This window comes from Hylobates moloch, unplaced genomic scaffold (assembly GCF_009828535.3).
Source record: "Hylobates moloch isolate HMO894 unplaced genomic scaffold, HMol_V3 SCAFFOLD_1, whole genome shotgun sequence".
NCBI lineage: Eukaryota > Metazoa > Chordata > Mammalia > Primates > Hylobatidae > Hylobates > Hylobates moloch.
In genome coordinates this window covers 140,824,764-140,839,580 of record NW_026652276.1, presented here as the reverse complement: position 1 = coordinate 140,839,580, position 14,817 = coordinate 140,824,764, and the positions used below count along the sequence as shown (strand labels likewise).

General features: G+C 44.2%; 1 protein-coding gene across 1 annotated transcript in view; it reads right to left on the bottom strand.

Moving 5' to 3' along the window:
• JAZF1 (JAZF zinc finger 1) overlaps nt 1–12,736 on the bottom strand; it is a 350,559-nt gene extending 337,823 nt beyond the window's left edge. The window contains exon 1 of the mRNA XM_032758624.2: nt 12,411–12,736. Within this exon, the coding sequence (XP_032614515.1) occupies nt 12,411–12,525 (115 nt within the window). The 5' untranslated portion in view covers nt 12,526–12,736. The remainder of the gene's footprint in view (nt 1–12,410) is intronic.
• Nucleotides 12,737–14,817: the final 2,081 nt, after the last annotated feature.

Below are 14,817 nucleotides of genomic sequence, written 5' to 3'. Positions count from 1 at the left end.
CACATGGCCTGTCATCAATGGCTCTTATTAAATACAGTGATTGGGTGGAGTGGAGCAGTTGTCTTGCACAATGTTTTTAAACCCATCTGTATTAGTTGCCAGCATTTAAAGATGAGTTTCGGCCGGGCGCAGTAGCTCACGCCTGTAATCCCAGCACTTTGGGAGGCCGAGGCAGGTGGATCATGAGGTCAGGAGATCGAGACCATCCTGGCTAACATGGTGAAACCCCGTCTCTACTAAAAATACAAAAAATTAGCCGGGCGTGGCAGCAGGCGCCTGTAGTCCCAGCTACTCGGGAGGCTGAGACAGGAGAATGGCGTGAACCCGGGAGGTGGACCTCACAGTGAGCTGAGACGCACCATTGCACTCCAGCCTGGGCGACAGAGCAAGACTCCATCTCAAAAAAAAAAAGAGTTTCATGTAAAAATCTTAATTCCTAGCTTCTCTCTCTCAAATAATAATAATAAATAAAAGCATCTGCCAACAAATGGCCTGTACTCCAACATGGCAACACTGGGTATCGGCTGCCTTTTTAAGCAAAGCAAAGACTCTTCAGTTTGCCAAAGTCTCCGCCACGCCCCACTGCATTGAACTTGGTTACTTCCCTCATACACTGTGTCCTGAGACATGTGAGTTTGAGATCCTTTCACCACCACAGGCTCCCCGGTTTGAGCATTTCTACTCTAACTACATAGCTGAGATAGTAACACAGGATCAAACTTGCTGTATATTAAAGGCCTGCCTCCAGTAAAACTAAAAACTACACCCACAGAACTGAAACCCAAAATGGACACACCCCTTTAAAAGTTTGATTCCTTTTTGAAACAACACAATCCTCCCAATGCTCAATATTTCATTAGTGTAACCCAATGAGTTCCCAACCTTGGCAACACATTAGAATCAACTCTGAAGGGCTAAGAACACATAGGCCCTGACCCAGACCATTCCAGGCCAACTGCATCAGAAGCTCGGGGATGGAACCCGGGAAACCTTTCTTCCCCCAGCTTCACCCAAGTGATTGTGAATGGCAACCCATGTGTTAAAGTACTGGTGTAAACACTGACATACACAGTGTGATTTATAAATCAATAAGGCTGATTTTCCACAAGCCACAGATGAGAATCATTCTCATTACAAGTTATGTTAGATATATTACACTGAAGGTGCCATGATAGTTCCAGGGATTGACAAAAGACGATTCCTTTATTCTAACATCTGAAGTGAAGTGCATATATAACTTAATGTTATACATTAATCTCTTGATTTCTCTGTGTGATGTTTGCATATTTTAACAGCAAATATTTTGGTGTGGGCCCCTGAAAGGGCTGAAGTGGAGCCAACGTATAAAAGGGAGTTTCCAATCTGGGCAGAATATTGAGACACATTAGTTTAAATCACACATCATCAACCATTTGGTTGAGTTGATGCCAAACTCCAGATGTCTAGTGTCAGAAAGATCTTATTAAAAGATGTACTTGGCATCTCTCTAAAATCTAAACTATCTCTAAGTTACATGAGGGCTGCAAAACACCTGTGTGACACTTGCTATCAGTCCTGAAGATGAGTCATACTCCACAGTCTACGAGCCGGTGAGATTCCCAAGTAAACCGAGATGAGCTCAATGAGGAAAAGAGAGGCCTAGAAAAAGTTAACTGGGAACTGTTGAGGCCACAGCTTTCCATAAGAAGTACTTAGCTTGGGTTTACAAAGAAACTTCAAAAACCCCATTTCCTTCATGTGATGTTTGATACCTGAGGAAGCCTGGGCATAATTTCTGCTTATTTATGCCTATTACCATGGTGTTCAATTTACTTAACAGAAAACTGTACAAGTATGTCTCTACAGATTCCCCTGCTTTTGCCATTACTTTCATAATTATGCCATATATGGAAAATCAGGCAGCTAAATTAGCATTCGAGAGGCTCTCACTAAATGAATTAGGTAAGAAAACGAGTGCTTCAATTTTAAGCCCAGATGTGCTCCTGCAGAAGTGATTTAAGGACTGGTGCTGGAGTGACAGGACTTGACGTGTGCCTTCTCTGTGGATGGCACCAGGGAAGCATCCAGCAGTGAGGGCTCTACACATAGGCCACGAGCACTGAGGGTTTTCAGTGCTTAATTCACAATGTTTACAGTTGGGCCCCATATGTACTGCTGGTCAAAAAAAAAAAAAATCTTTAAAATAAAGTACATGAGCCGAGTACTGGGCCATGTGCATGCAATCCCAGCTACCAGAAGGCTGAGGCAGGAGGATCGCTGGAGCCCAAAAGTTCAAGATCAGCCTGGGCAACATACCAAGACCCTGTATGAAAAATAATAATAAAATAAAGTACATGAACATAATTACATGATTTTAATTTTGGAAATCTGAAGTAAAAGAGAAGTTGATGTGTGTGTGTGTGTGTGTGTGTGTGTGTGTGTGTCTGTGTGTGTGTAGAGGGTTAGGTATTGTGTTTGTCAGGAGAACCTATCCCTAAATAATCATCAGTGAGGGAGAGAAAACCAGTTAGCATCTTTAGACAATTCAGTAATTACAACCATTTTAGAACTGCCAGATTATTGTTTTCATTGTTGTTACTGTGATGGGATGCTCATGGACCCTCCTGTCCTACCTAAGTGTTTTCTTCAGAAGCCTTGACACATTCAGAAACATTTCTACCTCAACCAGACAACCGGCATCAAAATATGTCATCAACTATCCATACTGCTCCCATCCACACTGCTCTTGGTGGAAATCCAGCCTTTCTGTATTTATTTCTGCAAGACTTTCAGGTGCGGAAGAGCCTTCAATGAAAATGCAAACATCTTGTAAAAGATCACAACTTAGGCTGTAAAGAGCAAGCACTGAGTATATGGGCACACCTGGCAGCAAAGCCGGCTCTGGCTACGCCAGGCATTTTCCTGGCTGTTCTTTGCTCTGTGTCCTGGCTTCCTCCTGCGTCACATGGGACTAACACTGCATAATGCATATTAAAGCAACTAGCCAGTAGGTACTGTGAAAGGAAAATCAATCTCGGGACCCCCCAAATAATAAATAATAGTATTACTATCTCATACAAATAAGACTGTAAGAGCTGCCCAAGTTTGAAAAGCTCAAGTTAGTGAGATCAGGAGGATTCAAAATCCAATTCTGTGTAGCTTCACAGTCCATGCTTCTCGCCACCCAGGCCTCTGCCTCCTGTGTACCAAATACCCCTGGCAATTTAACAAGGAAAATCAATTTCCTTTTTAAATCAGCTTTAAAAAGAGTCTTTTTCAGATTCCCTTAATATAAACTATACTGGACTAATTGCATAATGGATATTTGTGTGAATGCCATAAACACATAAACATATAAATATATAGCCCTCATAGATGCAAACCTACAGAAATTAATTTCAAAGGTGTTTTTCACTGTCCAAAGTTACCTTTGTAATTTATTTTTTTCACAGCCCAAAGTACTTCTCAATTTTTATTTTCACACCATTTCTGAAAACACGTCTTGGGGAGGAGGATAGGATGATGACAAGACCCTGAGTTTCTGGGGGAGGAAACAGTGCACAGGAGGTGACCACACAGTTCAGAGCACACCCCCGCTGGTGCAGCTGTGGGCAGGGGCTACAGGACAGAGAGGGTAAGACCCATTAAAATAATGGTATTTATTGAGGTAAAAGAGGCTTTCTGTCCTGAAGAAAAATATTTCTGTTTTATACCAATATAAACAAACACTCTAGTTCATATTTCACTAGTTGCGTTATTTAACTAATATGGTAGCATATTTAACTCCAAAGCAGAAGGCAGTACTTACAGGATAGGGGTAATGTCTACTTCACAGGCTTGCTGTGAGCGCCAATGAAATACTATACAAAAATTATTTAGCACTGTCTGTGGCACACAGTAATGATTCCCGAATTGGGAGTTCAAGGAATAGACCCAAGTTTTGTGGGCCTGCAGATTCAAACTTTTCTTATGAAAAAAAATTGAATGTTATAAAATGTTTACAAAAGTGATTATCTATTGAGATTAAGAAATCACAACAAATCACAAAATTTTACAAGCCACAATACCAAAACATCCTAAAATCAGAATCCAGGAAAAGAACCCAGTATGTGTATTAATTAACTTCCTGACACACTACTACTATAAATACTTCTTTTGGGCTGTATACTCTGATGAATCCTCGTATCACAATGACTTATATTCATATCATTTTGCACAGGGCAGAAAGATGAATCAATCTCCCCTCAAGCATGGGTGATCAAAATTTATTCCTAATTATTGACAATTCAGAAAAGTTACTTTTAGCCTTATAGTTCTTTATTGGCAATGACATATACATTTTTAGGATTGTTGTCAAACCTGTAATCACATCTCTTAATTTTCTTTCACATATGAGCCATGAAAATCCAGGACATTTCAAGTTTTCTCATGCAATGACTAACTTCAAACATTCTTTTTATCAATGACACTCATTAACCAATTTGTTGTCAGTATTTTTGGTATCAGGCATATTCATGTCAAATGAACAGCAATCTTAAACACAAAATTCCCATTAAAAATGGTGCATTTCTAATAGTATATTTGTATTATTCAGTATATTCCTAAAAGAAGAGAATTTTCATACTGACTACACTTAGGTAAGAACTGAATTCTCCACGTAGAATTTTACACATTTAACAAGTGAAAGAATTCTCCACAGACCTGGCTCCATACACCATAAACCATCCCACAGCAGATGTCATGGTACCCGTTAACACTGCAATTCTCTCTCTGACCCTCCCCTTTGCGTAAGGACCCCAGGTGAGCTGGCACAGTGGTGGAGATCCTGTGAAGCAATTTCTACACTAGGATGGCTAGGGATAACTTGACACAGAGATGACTGTGAACTACATAAATACATCCCACTAAACCCAAACAAAATGTGGACCCAATTCGACTTCCCTCTAGCTATATCTCAAAAGCACCTTCAAGTCCAATCTCATCAAACCCAAACAGAAATGTGACAGCAGGGAAGTCAGGACGAGAAAGAAAAACATTAAGGATTGCTGTTAAAATCTTCTTCCAATTTTACCAGTTATGATCCCATGAAGGCCCAGCTACATATACTGCTAGGGCTCCTCCAGGGCCCTGGAAAGTGCTGGGTGGGCCCTGGCAATATATTCAAAAACGGCAAAAAATGTGTTGTACAAGTCAGGGGCCCTGGGGCTGGAGCTTCATTAGCTTCACAATAAATCTGCCTCTGTGGTCCCTATTATTATTCATCATTTATTTTAGTCTGTACATGTCTGGTCTCTCCAAATAAATTTCAAATCCTTAGAGATAGGAAGTACTGTCTTAAGCACTAACATAGGAAATGCTAAAAAATGTGTGGTTGTCCTCATTATCCATGGTGATCTTGAAAGAGAGAGAGGGAAAAAATGTATAATACAAATGTATACATATACACACATAAATATATACACACATATAGATATACGTACACACATATATGTGGTATGTGTATTAGACATATACATGTATTATTTATACATGTGTTAGATATCCTACATGCCTTTGTGTCTAAAATATATATTTATTTCTATATATCAATACTATCTATAATACCAAAGAAATGGTGAGCTTTTCAGTGTTATTAACCTGGTATCCAGACCATGTCCCTTCAAGGAGGTCTATCTCAGGAGAAAGTCACCATTGTGGTCTGGCAGACAATACACCGTGCTTTCTTGGGAGGCCAGTGGGTGAGCTGGGCAAGGGACAATGGCCGTCAGGGGACTATCAGTGCTCTCTGGTGCTGGGCAGACGGTCTATCGTTAGTGACCCAAGAAGAGTCCCTCTGACTCCTGCCAAAGCTGACAGCAATTGGAAAGACTTCACCCTTAAAGAGGATATCCACTAATCTGGTCCCTGCTTGCAGCTAGCTTTAAAACAAACAAACAAAAAAAAAAGTAGGTGAAAACTACTGCAACATTCCAGTGCTTACAGCGAGGGGAAAATACAATTTTCTTTACACCAATTAAATATATTAAATGAAAGGCGCTTTTAAAAAATACACACATGATAAATTTCTGACATCTATGGTTTCCTATCTTCAGATTCTAAATAAAGAACATTTTTCAATTTAATACGTCAGCCAGGTCAACATGGAATAAATCTATTACCTTGCCATGAAACAAAATGAGTATCTACAATCCAGCAAGCATTTCTTCGTATACAGGACACATCTGCACTGTCAAGATCTGAAGGCGGGGGTAAGAATGCAGTGGATAAATATAAGGGAATGTGGGGTATATATGATTGTTGCCCTAGAAGCTAAAACTAGAAAAGGAGGATTTTTAAGGAATTCAGAAACATTGCCTCCTGTCTCTCAGACTCAGTCTACAACACCAGGCCTCTGGCTTCCAAACAGTCCCAGGGAAGCCCCTCATCAAGTGTCACCAGCCTGTGCCAGCCTTAAGGCGTCCTCACTGTCATCTACAGGAAGAATTGGGTTTTCTCAAAACAGCTGTCAGTTTGTATTCCTAGAACTGTCAACGTAGGGGATATCTCCAAAATATATGAACTCTAAAGGAAACCATTTTCTGAAGAATATGGAGGTTTTTGTCAACCCAGTCAGTTACAGGCAGAGTTTTGGTGTCTGTACATTTCGGTCACATGTCAGAAAATGTGTATACTAAATGAAAACAATTAGAAGCGTGTGAAACTTATGAGACAGGATGTTCAACGGTGATGTTTTATAAAGGATGATCTGACTTTACAGGTGAGAAGAGGCTAATGGAAAAACCAATGAAGACAGAGTTTTGGAGACTGCCGTAAAGTTTCAGATTTCAGGTTCCCTTATCCTGCTTATAGGGGGGGGGGTGTGTGTGTGTGTGTGTGTGTGTGTGTGTGTGTATGCACATGCCTTTAAAACTTCTCCTAGCATTACACCTGGGGGCTTCTTGGGAACCCTGGGAGTAACAGGGAGATCTTGCTGCCAAGCCACAGGGCACAGGCAGAGAGCAGGGCAGGCAGCAACAAGCCTTTCCTTCATTCATTTATTCATTCAGTCATTCCTTCTCCCCACAGGAAGTGTCCTCAATGGAATGCACCCACAGGCCCAAGGCACAGTGCCTCTTTCTAGTCCTGGATTTTTTCAAATAAATTCAGGCCACAAGGAAAGGCCATGTTGGAAGCCGCTGGCTTTGACACCACTTTCCCAGTCCACTGTGGCAAATGCCTCTGCCAGGGTGTAAAGTGCCTCTGGCCACACAACAGAGAACATGGCCAGAGGCTGTAACACCAGCACCAGACTGTTGAGGGGTCTCCTATTTCCCATTCTCAGTCCTTCCCAGGAAGAGCCTGATGATGTCACACAGCTATAAAATGCCCAAAACAGACCACTAATAGATGGATACAACCCATGTTAATCTCGAAGGTAGACTTTGACAGTAGGATTACATATTTATTTAGCAGATACACAAATGGCAAGAAACTTAGATGATGCAGACAACTTATTATTGTAGATAAATACTTCACATATATTATCTCACTTAATCCTCATTAACCACTCCGTGAGATGGATGCTGCTACTATCCTCATTTTACAGAGGAGGCACAGTACGGTTAATTTGTCCCTGGTCATACGGCTGGCAAGTGGCAGACATGTGTGTTTAACTCCAAGCAGGCTGGGTTCGCTATGCCACTGCTCAGATGACCTTCATCTCGAGTTCAGTTACTTTCTAAAGGAGGAAACACAGACCAATCATGTGAGGGGAGGTGAGGAGGGGACTGTCGCGTTCTTCACCTAATTGGCAATTGGCATAGGCTTAGCTTTGCATACCTGTCTGGAATTCAAATCTCAAATCACACACATCAGCCACAAAAGCTTAGGCAATTATAAACTGTACCTTAGTTAGCTCACCTAAAAGTGGGAGTAATAAGGGCCTATGACACATTATACAACTTATCTATTTAGTACACTGTGATGCTCCTTTGAGAAGATAATGCAAATACTTACTAAATCATCTTAGGAGCTAAATTCTGTATTTTTGATATAGTTTTTTTTATTTTTCTTTCCGGAAACTTTGACCTTTATTAATTAGATGGTTTATAAATCTATACTATGAAATGAAGCACTATAGGTTTATTACCCGGGTTTTGGAGATGAGGAAACTAACAAGTAGAGACTCACCACAAGAAACCTGTTGATACTCGGGGTCAAGAATCAAGTCATAGCTAATGTAAGCCACTCTTGGTCAATGAGACTCTGCCCCTTAACTGGGCCCTTGCAGGGAAATGTTCCAATAGCAAAGCTGAGGATCCTAACATCTGAGGAAAGTCCTAAATGACCTGCTAGTCTGGTACTATCACATGAATAACTGAATTGGGTCAGATTCCTGTGTTTCTATTCAAGTGGTGCAGGCCTGCCTTGGGGCCTGTGCACTGCCTGCGCCCGGAATGTCCTCATGACTCTCACACCTCCTTCGAGGTTTTGTCTCCCATATCAGCCTCTCAGCAAGGCCCACCCTGACCAATCTATTTAAAATTCTAATACTTTTTCCTCCCAACCCTCCAGACCCTGATCTAGTTTTTCTCTTTTCTGTATCACTAACCACCTCCCAACATACTGTGTATCACATACTTCAATTGTTTATTGTCTGGCCCCCTATCCTAGAATATAAACTTCCTAAAGAGTGATATTTTCATTCTGTTAACCAAAAAATATCAAGTGCTCATAACTTTACCTGGCATAAACTAGGGACTCAATATATATTATTACATAAATAAATTCAAAATGCAGAGGCACTTTTAAAGATGCACCAAATAATCAAATAAGAATGATTCAACAGTTGTTTCTGAGACGAAAAGTCATACGATTTCATAGCACTGGGATGCAGGGTTGTAGCAGGCATTTCATGAGGCTGGGACATGACCTTCAGTGCTAAATTTAGTGCTCCTGGTGTTTCTAAGATTCCCAGTTATTTAACTTCATCTATCTAGCATGTTCATACTAAGAGTGTTTCTACAAACTCAATTATCTACTCAAAATAAGAAGCAAGCAAACTCGGATCTGCTTTTCCCATCTCCATGTAACAGACTCAGACCTATGAATGAATTGATAACAAAATTGATGGAGAAGCACTTCACAGTTGCAGGGCTATGGGATTTCTAGGCAATTTAAATTTAAGTGGGGATGGGGGAGAGTTTTAGCTAGGATATTCAGTGTATACACTGAGACAGGTACTGCAGTACTGAACCAGCAGTGAAATGCAAGCAAGAAAACAGGAACACCGGTACAGCACTCTTCCAGGAGGGAAAAGAGCTAAAACAGTGGATGGTGAAAATCACACTTCCCTTGGTTCCAAAACCCCCAAATCCTTGTTCATTATGGGGAGAGGAAAACAGTTAAAAACAAAAGTTAAGCATACACGTATAAGATAACAGAGAGGTATTCTCAACTTAATGCACTTAATTAATCCAAACTAAACATAATATTTTTATAATGAAAAATACAGGCCTTGAAAAATCTGCCAAGCAAGAAACACACCATATTCCCATAAATATTCATTTTATCGCTGTTTAAGGGTTTTTACTAGTGGCTAAAGGTAATAACCCAGATAGGCCCCCAAAATGGAATGCTTGCCTAAGCATATCTCTAATACTCATGGTTGCTAAATAACAAGACTTGAACAAATTAAAAGCAAAATAATACATCTCTTATTCTTTTCATGAATCTTTTTAATGTAACCACGCACCAACAGACATGAAGTCAGTAAGCCAATCATTAAAAATAACGGTCTCCAAATACTTATGGATTGAATCACAAACGATAAATACCACATAACAATACCTGTCTAGAACTTTGACTAAATGCTTTATATTTTCACCCATGTCTCTTCATCAAAAGTGTATTTATATGACACTATCTACTAATCGGGATATTTTTATTCTTCTTAAGATCAATTCTTACTTCTTTCTGCATATAGGGCTGCCTTTGATAGTAAAGGGCCTCTCCCCAGCAGAGGTGTATAATAGTTTGAGCCTCTTCATCCTGGGAATTGCAAGTGTTTGTTCATTTCAACATTTGCTTTTCATAAAGTTTGCTGGTTCAAACTGTTTTCAACTGTGTTAGCCCTGCGACGCAGTTCACCTAGGTCACTGCTATTGCTGTAAACTTAATTTTTCCATATTTTCACTATTAAAAGGACAACACTAGCCTTCTGGGAATGAGGTAGCATTACTTCAAAGCTGAGTTTGAGAAAATGTATCAAACTCTTAACCTTCTTAAAAAATGTGTGCAAAATATTAAGACAATTTCTGCACTTAAAAAAAAAAAACCTCATGATTCACCAAGTTTTAAACCATCTCAAACTAAATCCTCAAGAAGGATAACTGTCTTTAACATATTTTAATAAATATAATTTATACTGTCTTTTAACCAGCTTGTCTAAGTAGGTAGGCAATGGGGTAAAACTATTACTCAGCTTACATAAATTATAATTTATTCTGAAATAACTGTTAGCGAGAATGAATGGGACATGCAATGACAGCCTTCCCTATGTCAAGAGATATTATTTATATTACTTATATCATACATATTAATTTATAGCATTATTTATATTTCTTATTTTTTACTTATTATTGGGAGTAAGGGGAAGAACTTGAACTAGTAACATTTCTACCAGAACTTCACAGTACCGGTGTTTTCTCTTTATTTTAAACTAGCCATCATGAAAAATCTGATTTAATACTTTCAAGCACTTTCAGTTATGACTATTCAATCATGATATGAATCAGCAAATTTCTTGCTCCATTAAACTGCTTTTAAGACTACCAAAACTTGCCCAGCTCTTCTGTCATACCTTTAGCAGAGGAAATGGAAGAAGCTATTAAAAGGACGCCTGAAAACTTGAAAAGTTTCAAAACCTGGACAATTACTCAACAGCATTTTCCTCTGAAAGACATTTTGTAGACGTTTCCCATGATTATCTCCTATTCCGGATGGCCCATCAAATCACATTCTAAGCAGGCATTCAACACTTATTAAGCAGCCACTGTGTGCAGAGACAGCACTATACTAAGCAAAGGAGCATAGGGTTCTGCCTCATTTTATTCCTGCATAAATACACAGCAGTCGTGATTTATTCTCTCAACTTTGTGGAAACGTGAGCTGCATCCACAGCTGAATCCATGGCATTCATTTGGACTTCCTGGGGTAATTTACAGGTTCTCTGGATTAGCCCCATTGGGACATCGCTCGGACCCTTCACCTTCTAGCCCACGCAAGACAACTCGTGGCGTCGGCCACACCTTCCGCAGGTGGTTGGACCGCCTGAGCCAGATGCACCCGGCCCACCTCCCTTAGCAGGGGTTCTGAATAGAAGTGTGAAAATGTGTGCAATGACTTCTGCAAATCAGAGGACTTGTTGAAAGGTCCAGGGGTCCAGGCGTGAAGGGAAAGCAGCCACCCTGCGGGGCGCCCCCTCCCCGGCGTCTCCCGGGCCCGGGGCGCTGCGCAGGCCGCCGCCGATTCCAGGGCGCAGCCAGCGCACCTCGGGCCTAGCACTATTAGAAAGGCAAATCGCAGAGCCGGGGTGCATTTAAATGCCCGGCCATGGGCCCTGGGGGTGTCTCTCCAGCGGACGCCGCCGCAGGGGCCTCCAGGGCGTGTCGACCCCGGGGCGCTGGGCGCGGCCCGCGGGCACACCCAAGACCTCAGCCCGCAGCGCCCGGGCGTCCGCGCCAGGCCGGGGCAGGGGAGGGCACCTACAGCCCCCGGGCCCGCGTCCCCGGCCCCGCCCGGGACGCTCGGCCGCCTCCCAGGGACAGGGCAAGCTCCCCGGCCCCGGCCCCCTCCCGACGCACCACACCTAGCAACCGGCGCTGACAGGACGCAGTGGCGGCGGCGGCGGCGGGAGGAGGAAGCGGAATGGCTGCCGCGGTGGAGCCACCCCCGCCCCCCCCGCTCCACCTCCCCGCGGCTGCAGCCGCCGCCGAGCCCTGACAGCTCGAGCCGGGGCGGAAGCGCCCGGCGGCGTGCAGCGCCCGCCCTCCGCTGCCCTCAGCGCCTCGGGCTACTCCGACCACCCGGGCCAACTAACTCCGCGCCCCTGCCCATTGCCCAGAGCCCGCCGCCCGCCGCGCCCTCCGCCCCGCGCCCCGCGCGCCCACCCCCCCCCGGCCTCCCCTCCACCACTTCCACCCCCCACCCCCTCGCCCGCCCGCGGCACCTCGGGGCGCCCGCCCCCTCCCCCACCCGAGCCCGCTCCCCGCCCCCCCGCCCCCCGGCACCTCGCGCCCCCGCATCCCGCCACCCCCACCTCGGGGCTCGCACGCGCCCTCCCCGCCCCGCCGCCTGCCTCCCCGCCGGCCACCCCTGGCCATTCCGGGGCTCCCCGCCCGGGCAGGAGTTTCCGCGCGCCTGGCACCCCCGCCCACCCCCGGGCCATTTACCGATGTGGTTGTCCTCGATGTGCTCGATGAGGTCGGCCAGGGTGGGGAAGTGGAGTCCGCAGCCCCCGAATCGGCAGGTATTGGAGAAGAAGGAGGCGGCGGCGATGCCTGTCATGGTGCTACATCGAGAGCCCCCCTGGTGTCGGCTCTGCGAGCGCCGGGCGGGCGAGGGAGGGAGGGAGGCCGGGTGGGGTGAGGAGAGGAGAGACTGGGGGAGGGGGAGAGAGGCGGGGTGAGGGGAGCGGCGAGGACGGGACGGAGGGAGAGGGGGCGAGAGAGATGGAAGGAGAGCGAGGAGCCACCGGGAGGCAGAGGGGAGGCGGCGGCTGCGGCGGCGGCGGCGGCGTCGGGAGCGGCGGGGGGAGGGCGGGGGCGGGTGGGAGGCCGCCGCAGCTGGGAGGAGGGACCAGGGCGCGCGGCTACAGCTGTGCGGCCCCAACCTCAGCGCCCGGCCCAGGCCTCACCTGCGAGCCCTGCCACCAACTTTATCTCGCTAGGCCTGCCCTTTACGGCTTGCCATCCGTGCCATCTGTTTGGAGCCTCCTTGGTTATGTATATGACGTTCTTAATACACCCACATCGATTAATTACACCTACCTCCCTGTGAGGAGAACTCAGGGAGTTACCCTGGCCCCTCTCAGGGACATTTTTTTGTACTCAGCCACCTGTCTAGGTGTGACACATTCACAGGGGACCCAGGAAAGGTAATTGTGTGCACCTTCTTCTTTAAACCTTCTTTAGAAAAAGTCCACATTCTCCAGAGGTTTGTACTAATTGATTTTAATGAAGCTTCCCTCTAGGCCAGAAGAAAATCTTAGCTTTATTTAAATTTCAAAATAGAGTGCTTGGTTGTCAAGTGCATTTGCCTGTGTTTTACATATGTACCACGTTTTTTATACTCCCTGCTCCTTCTAGGAAAACAAAAACTGAAATAATTTCATCACCCGAAATTACAGCACCCCACTGCACCCACTCCACCATCCCAGGTCTGGTAATTAACCCATCCTCGTTTCAGCCACTGCAGAAAGGACAGTGCATTGGTTAAGGCTAGAAGGAGTGGAAACAGGGGCAAGGGACATAGTGACTCTTCATTTAAAAAGGAAGCAATTTCATCCTGTGAACATTTAAAGCATAATGTTGACCAGGTAACCACTTAAGTTGAATTTAGTAGCTTCCCTGAAAACCAGCATTTTGCTGAGAATCAATTACTTTCTTGTCCCTACCCCCTCCTCCAGTTGCAGTCATATTTCTGCTGTAAAGTGTGTATTTTCCAGTAGCACTTTTCCAGGTGCCTAAGAAATATTACACATTATTAGCAGTTTATGACCCAACAGTACATTTTTTTATTAATATTAATATATGCATACTGAATTTAGCATTTTTCCTTATGGCAAATTTCACTTACCCTCTGGTGCAGATGCATGGAGAAATAGTATTCCTCTCTCCATAAACTCTATGCATCTCTATCTAGTGTTATTTCTAATAATGGGATTGTTCGCCTTTCATGCAAGCGCTTAGAGTAAAGGCACATGTAGTATGTCTGTTGCTACAGGAAGTTTTATGATCTGACCATCACCGGTGGCATTTTCTCTTCTCATCTCTTCTGTCTTGCAGCTCACAAGGTGACAAACTTGCTGAGATGAGATTCGGCTTGGGTGGGACGGGGGCAGCTGTGTCTTGAAGTTCAGTTTGGTGCCAAGAATGGTTTCGTGGGCCCAATGAGGGTGGGGGCAGGGCCCTGGTGGGCCTGATAATGAGCAAGGGACCCAGTTGGCAGGGGACTGAGGCCAAGGCCAGACAAGGGTCTAAAGAGTAAAGAGCAGGAGTTAGAATTCTAGATCTTGAATTAGAATTTTGGCAGCTGTGCAGTACATTCAGCTGCCCAATCTGGGAAGGCCTTCAGCTGAGAGCAGGCAGAATATCTGGCAGGCACACACTACACCGAATGACATGGAAATGCAATACAAAACTTCAGCCAAAAATGATGCCAAAACAGCCACCCTTAGAGATGAGTGTTAGGCACCCCCACTATGCAGCATCTGGGAGCCCCAAAAGCTTTGAAGAAGTAGCAATTCTGTCCTCCAGAGGAAAAATTATCTACGTGGAGTTATTAACTCCCAAGAGTGTGGAGAAGTGGTTCAGGCAAGAGAGTTCCGAGATGGGAAGTGCCAGAAATGTGCAGGTGAAAGATGAAGGAAGTAAGGGGCCTGGGTTTCACTAATGCATGGCTTTCTACTACCTCCTGTCAGTTTCACTATTCCTAAAATAAAACCTTGCTAGACCAAATTGAAAAAAAATAGATTTTTTTAAAAATGAAGTGAGCTAAAATAACTTCCAAAGTAAATCAAGATTTTGATTTTTAAGACAAAAATTGTTTTCTCTACCTTGGATAATTACTACGGTTTTA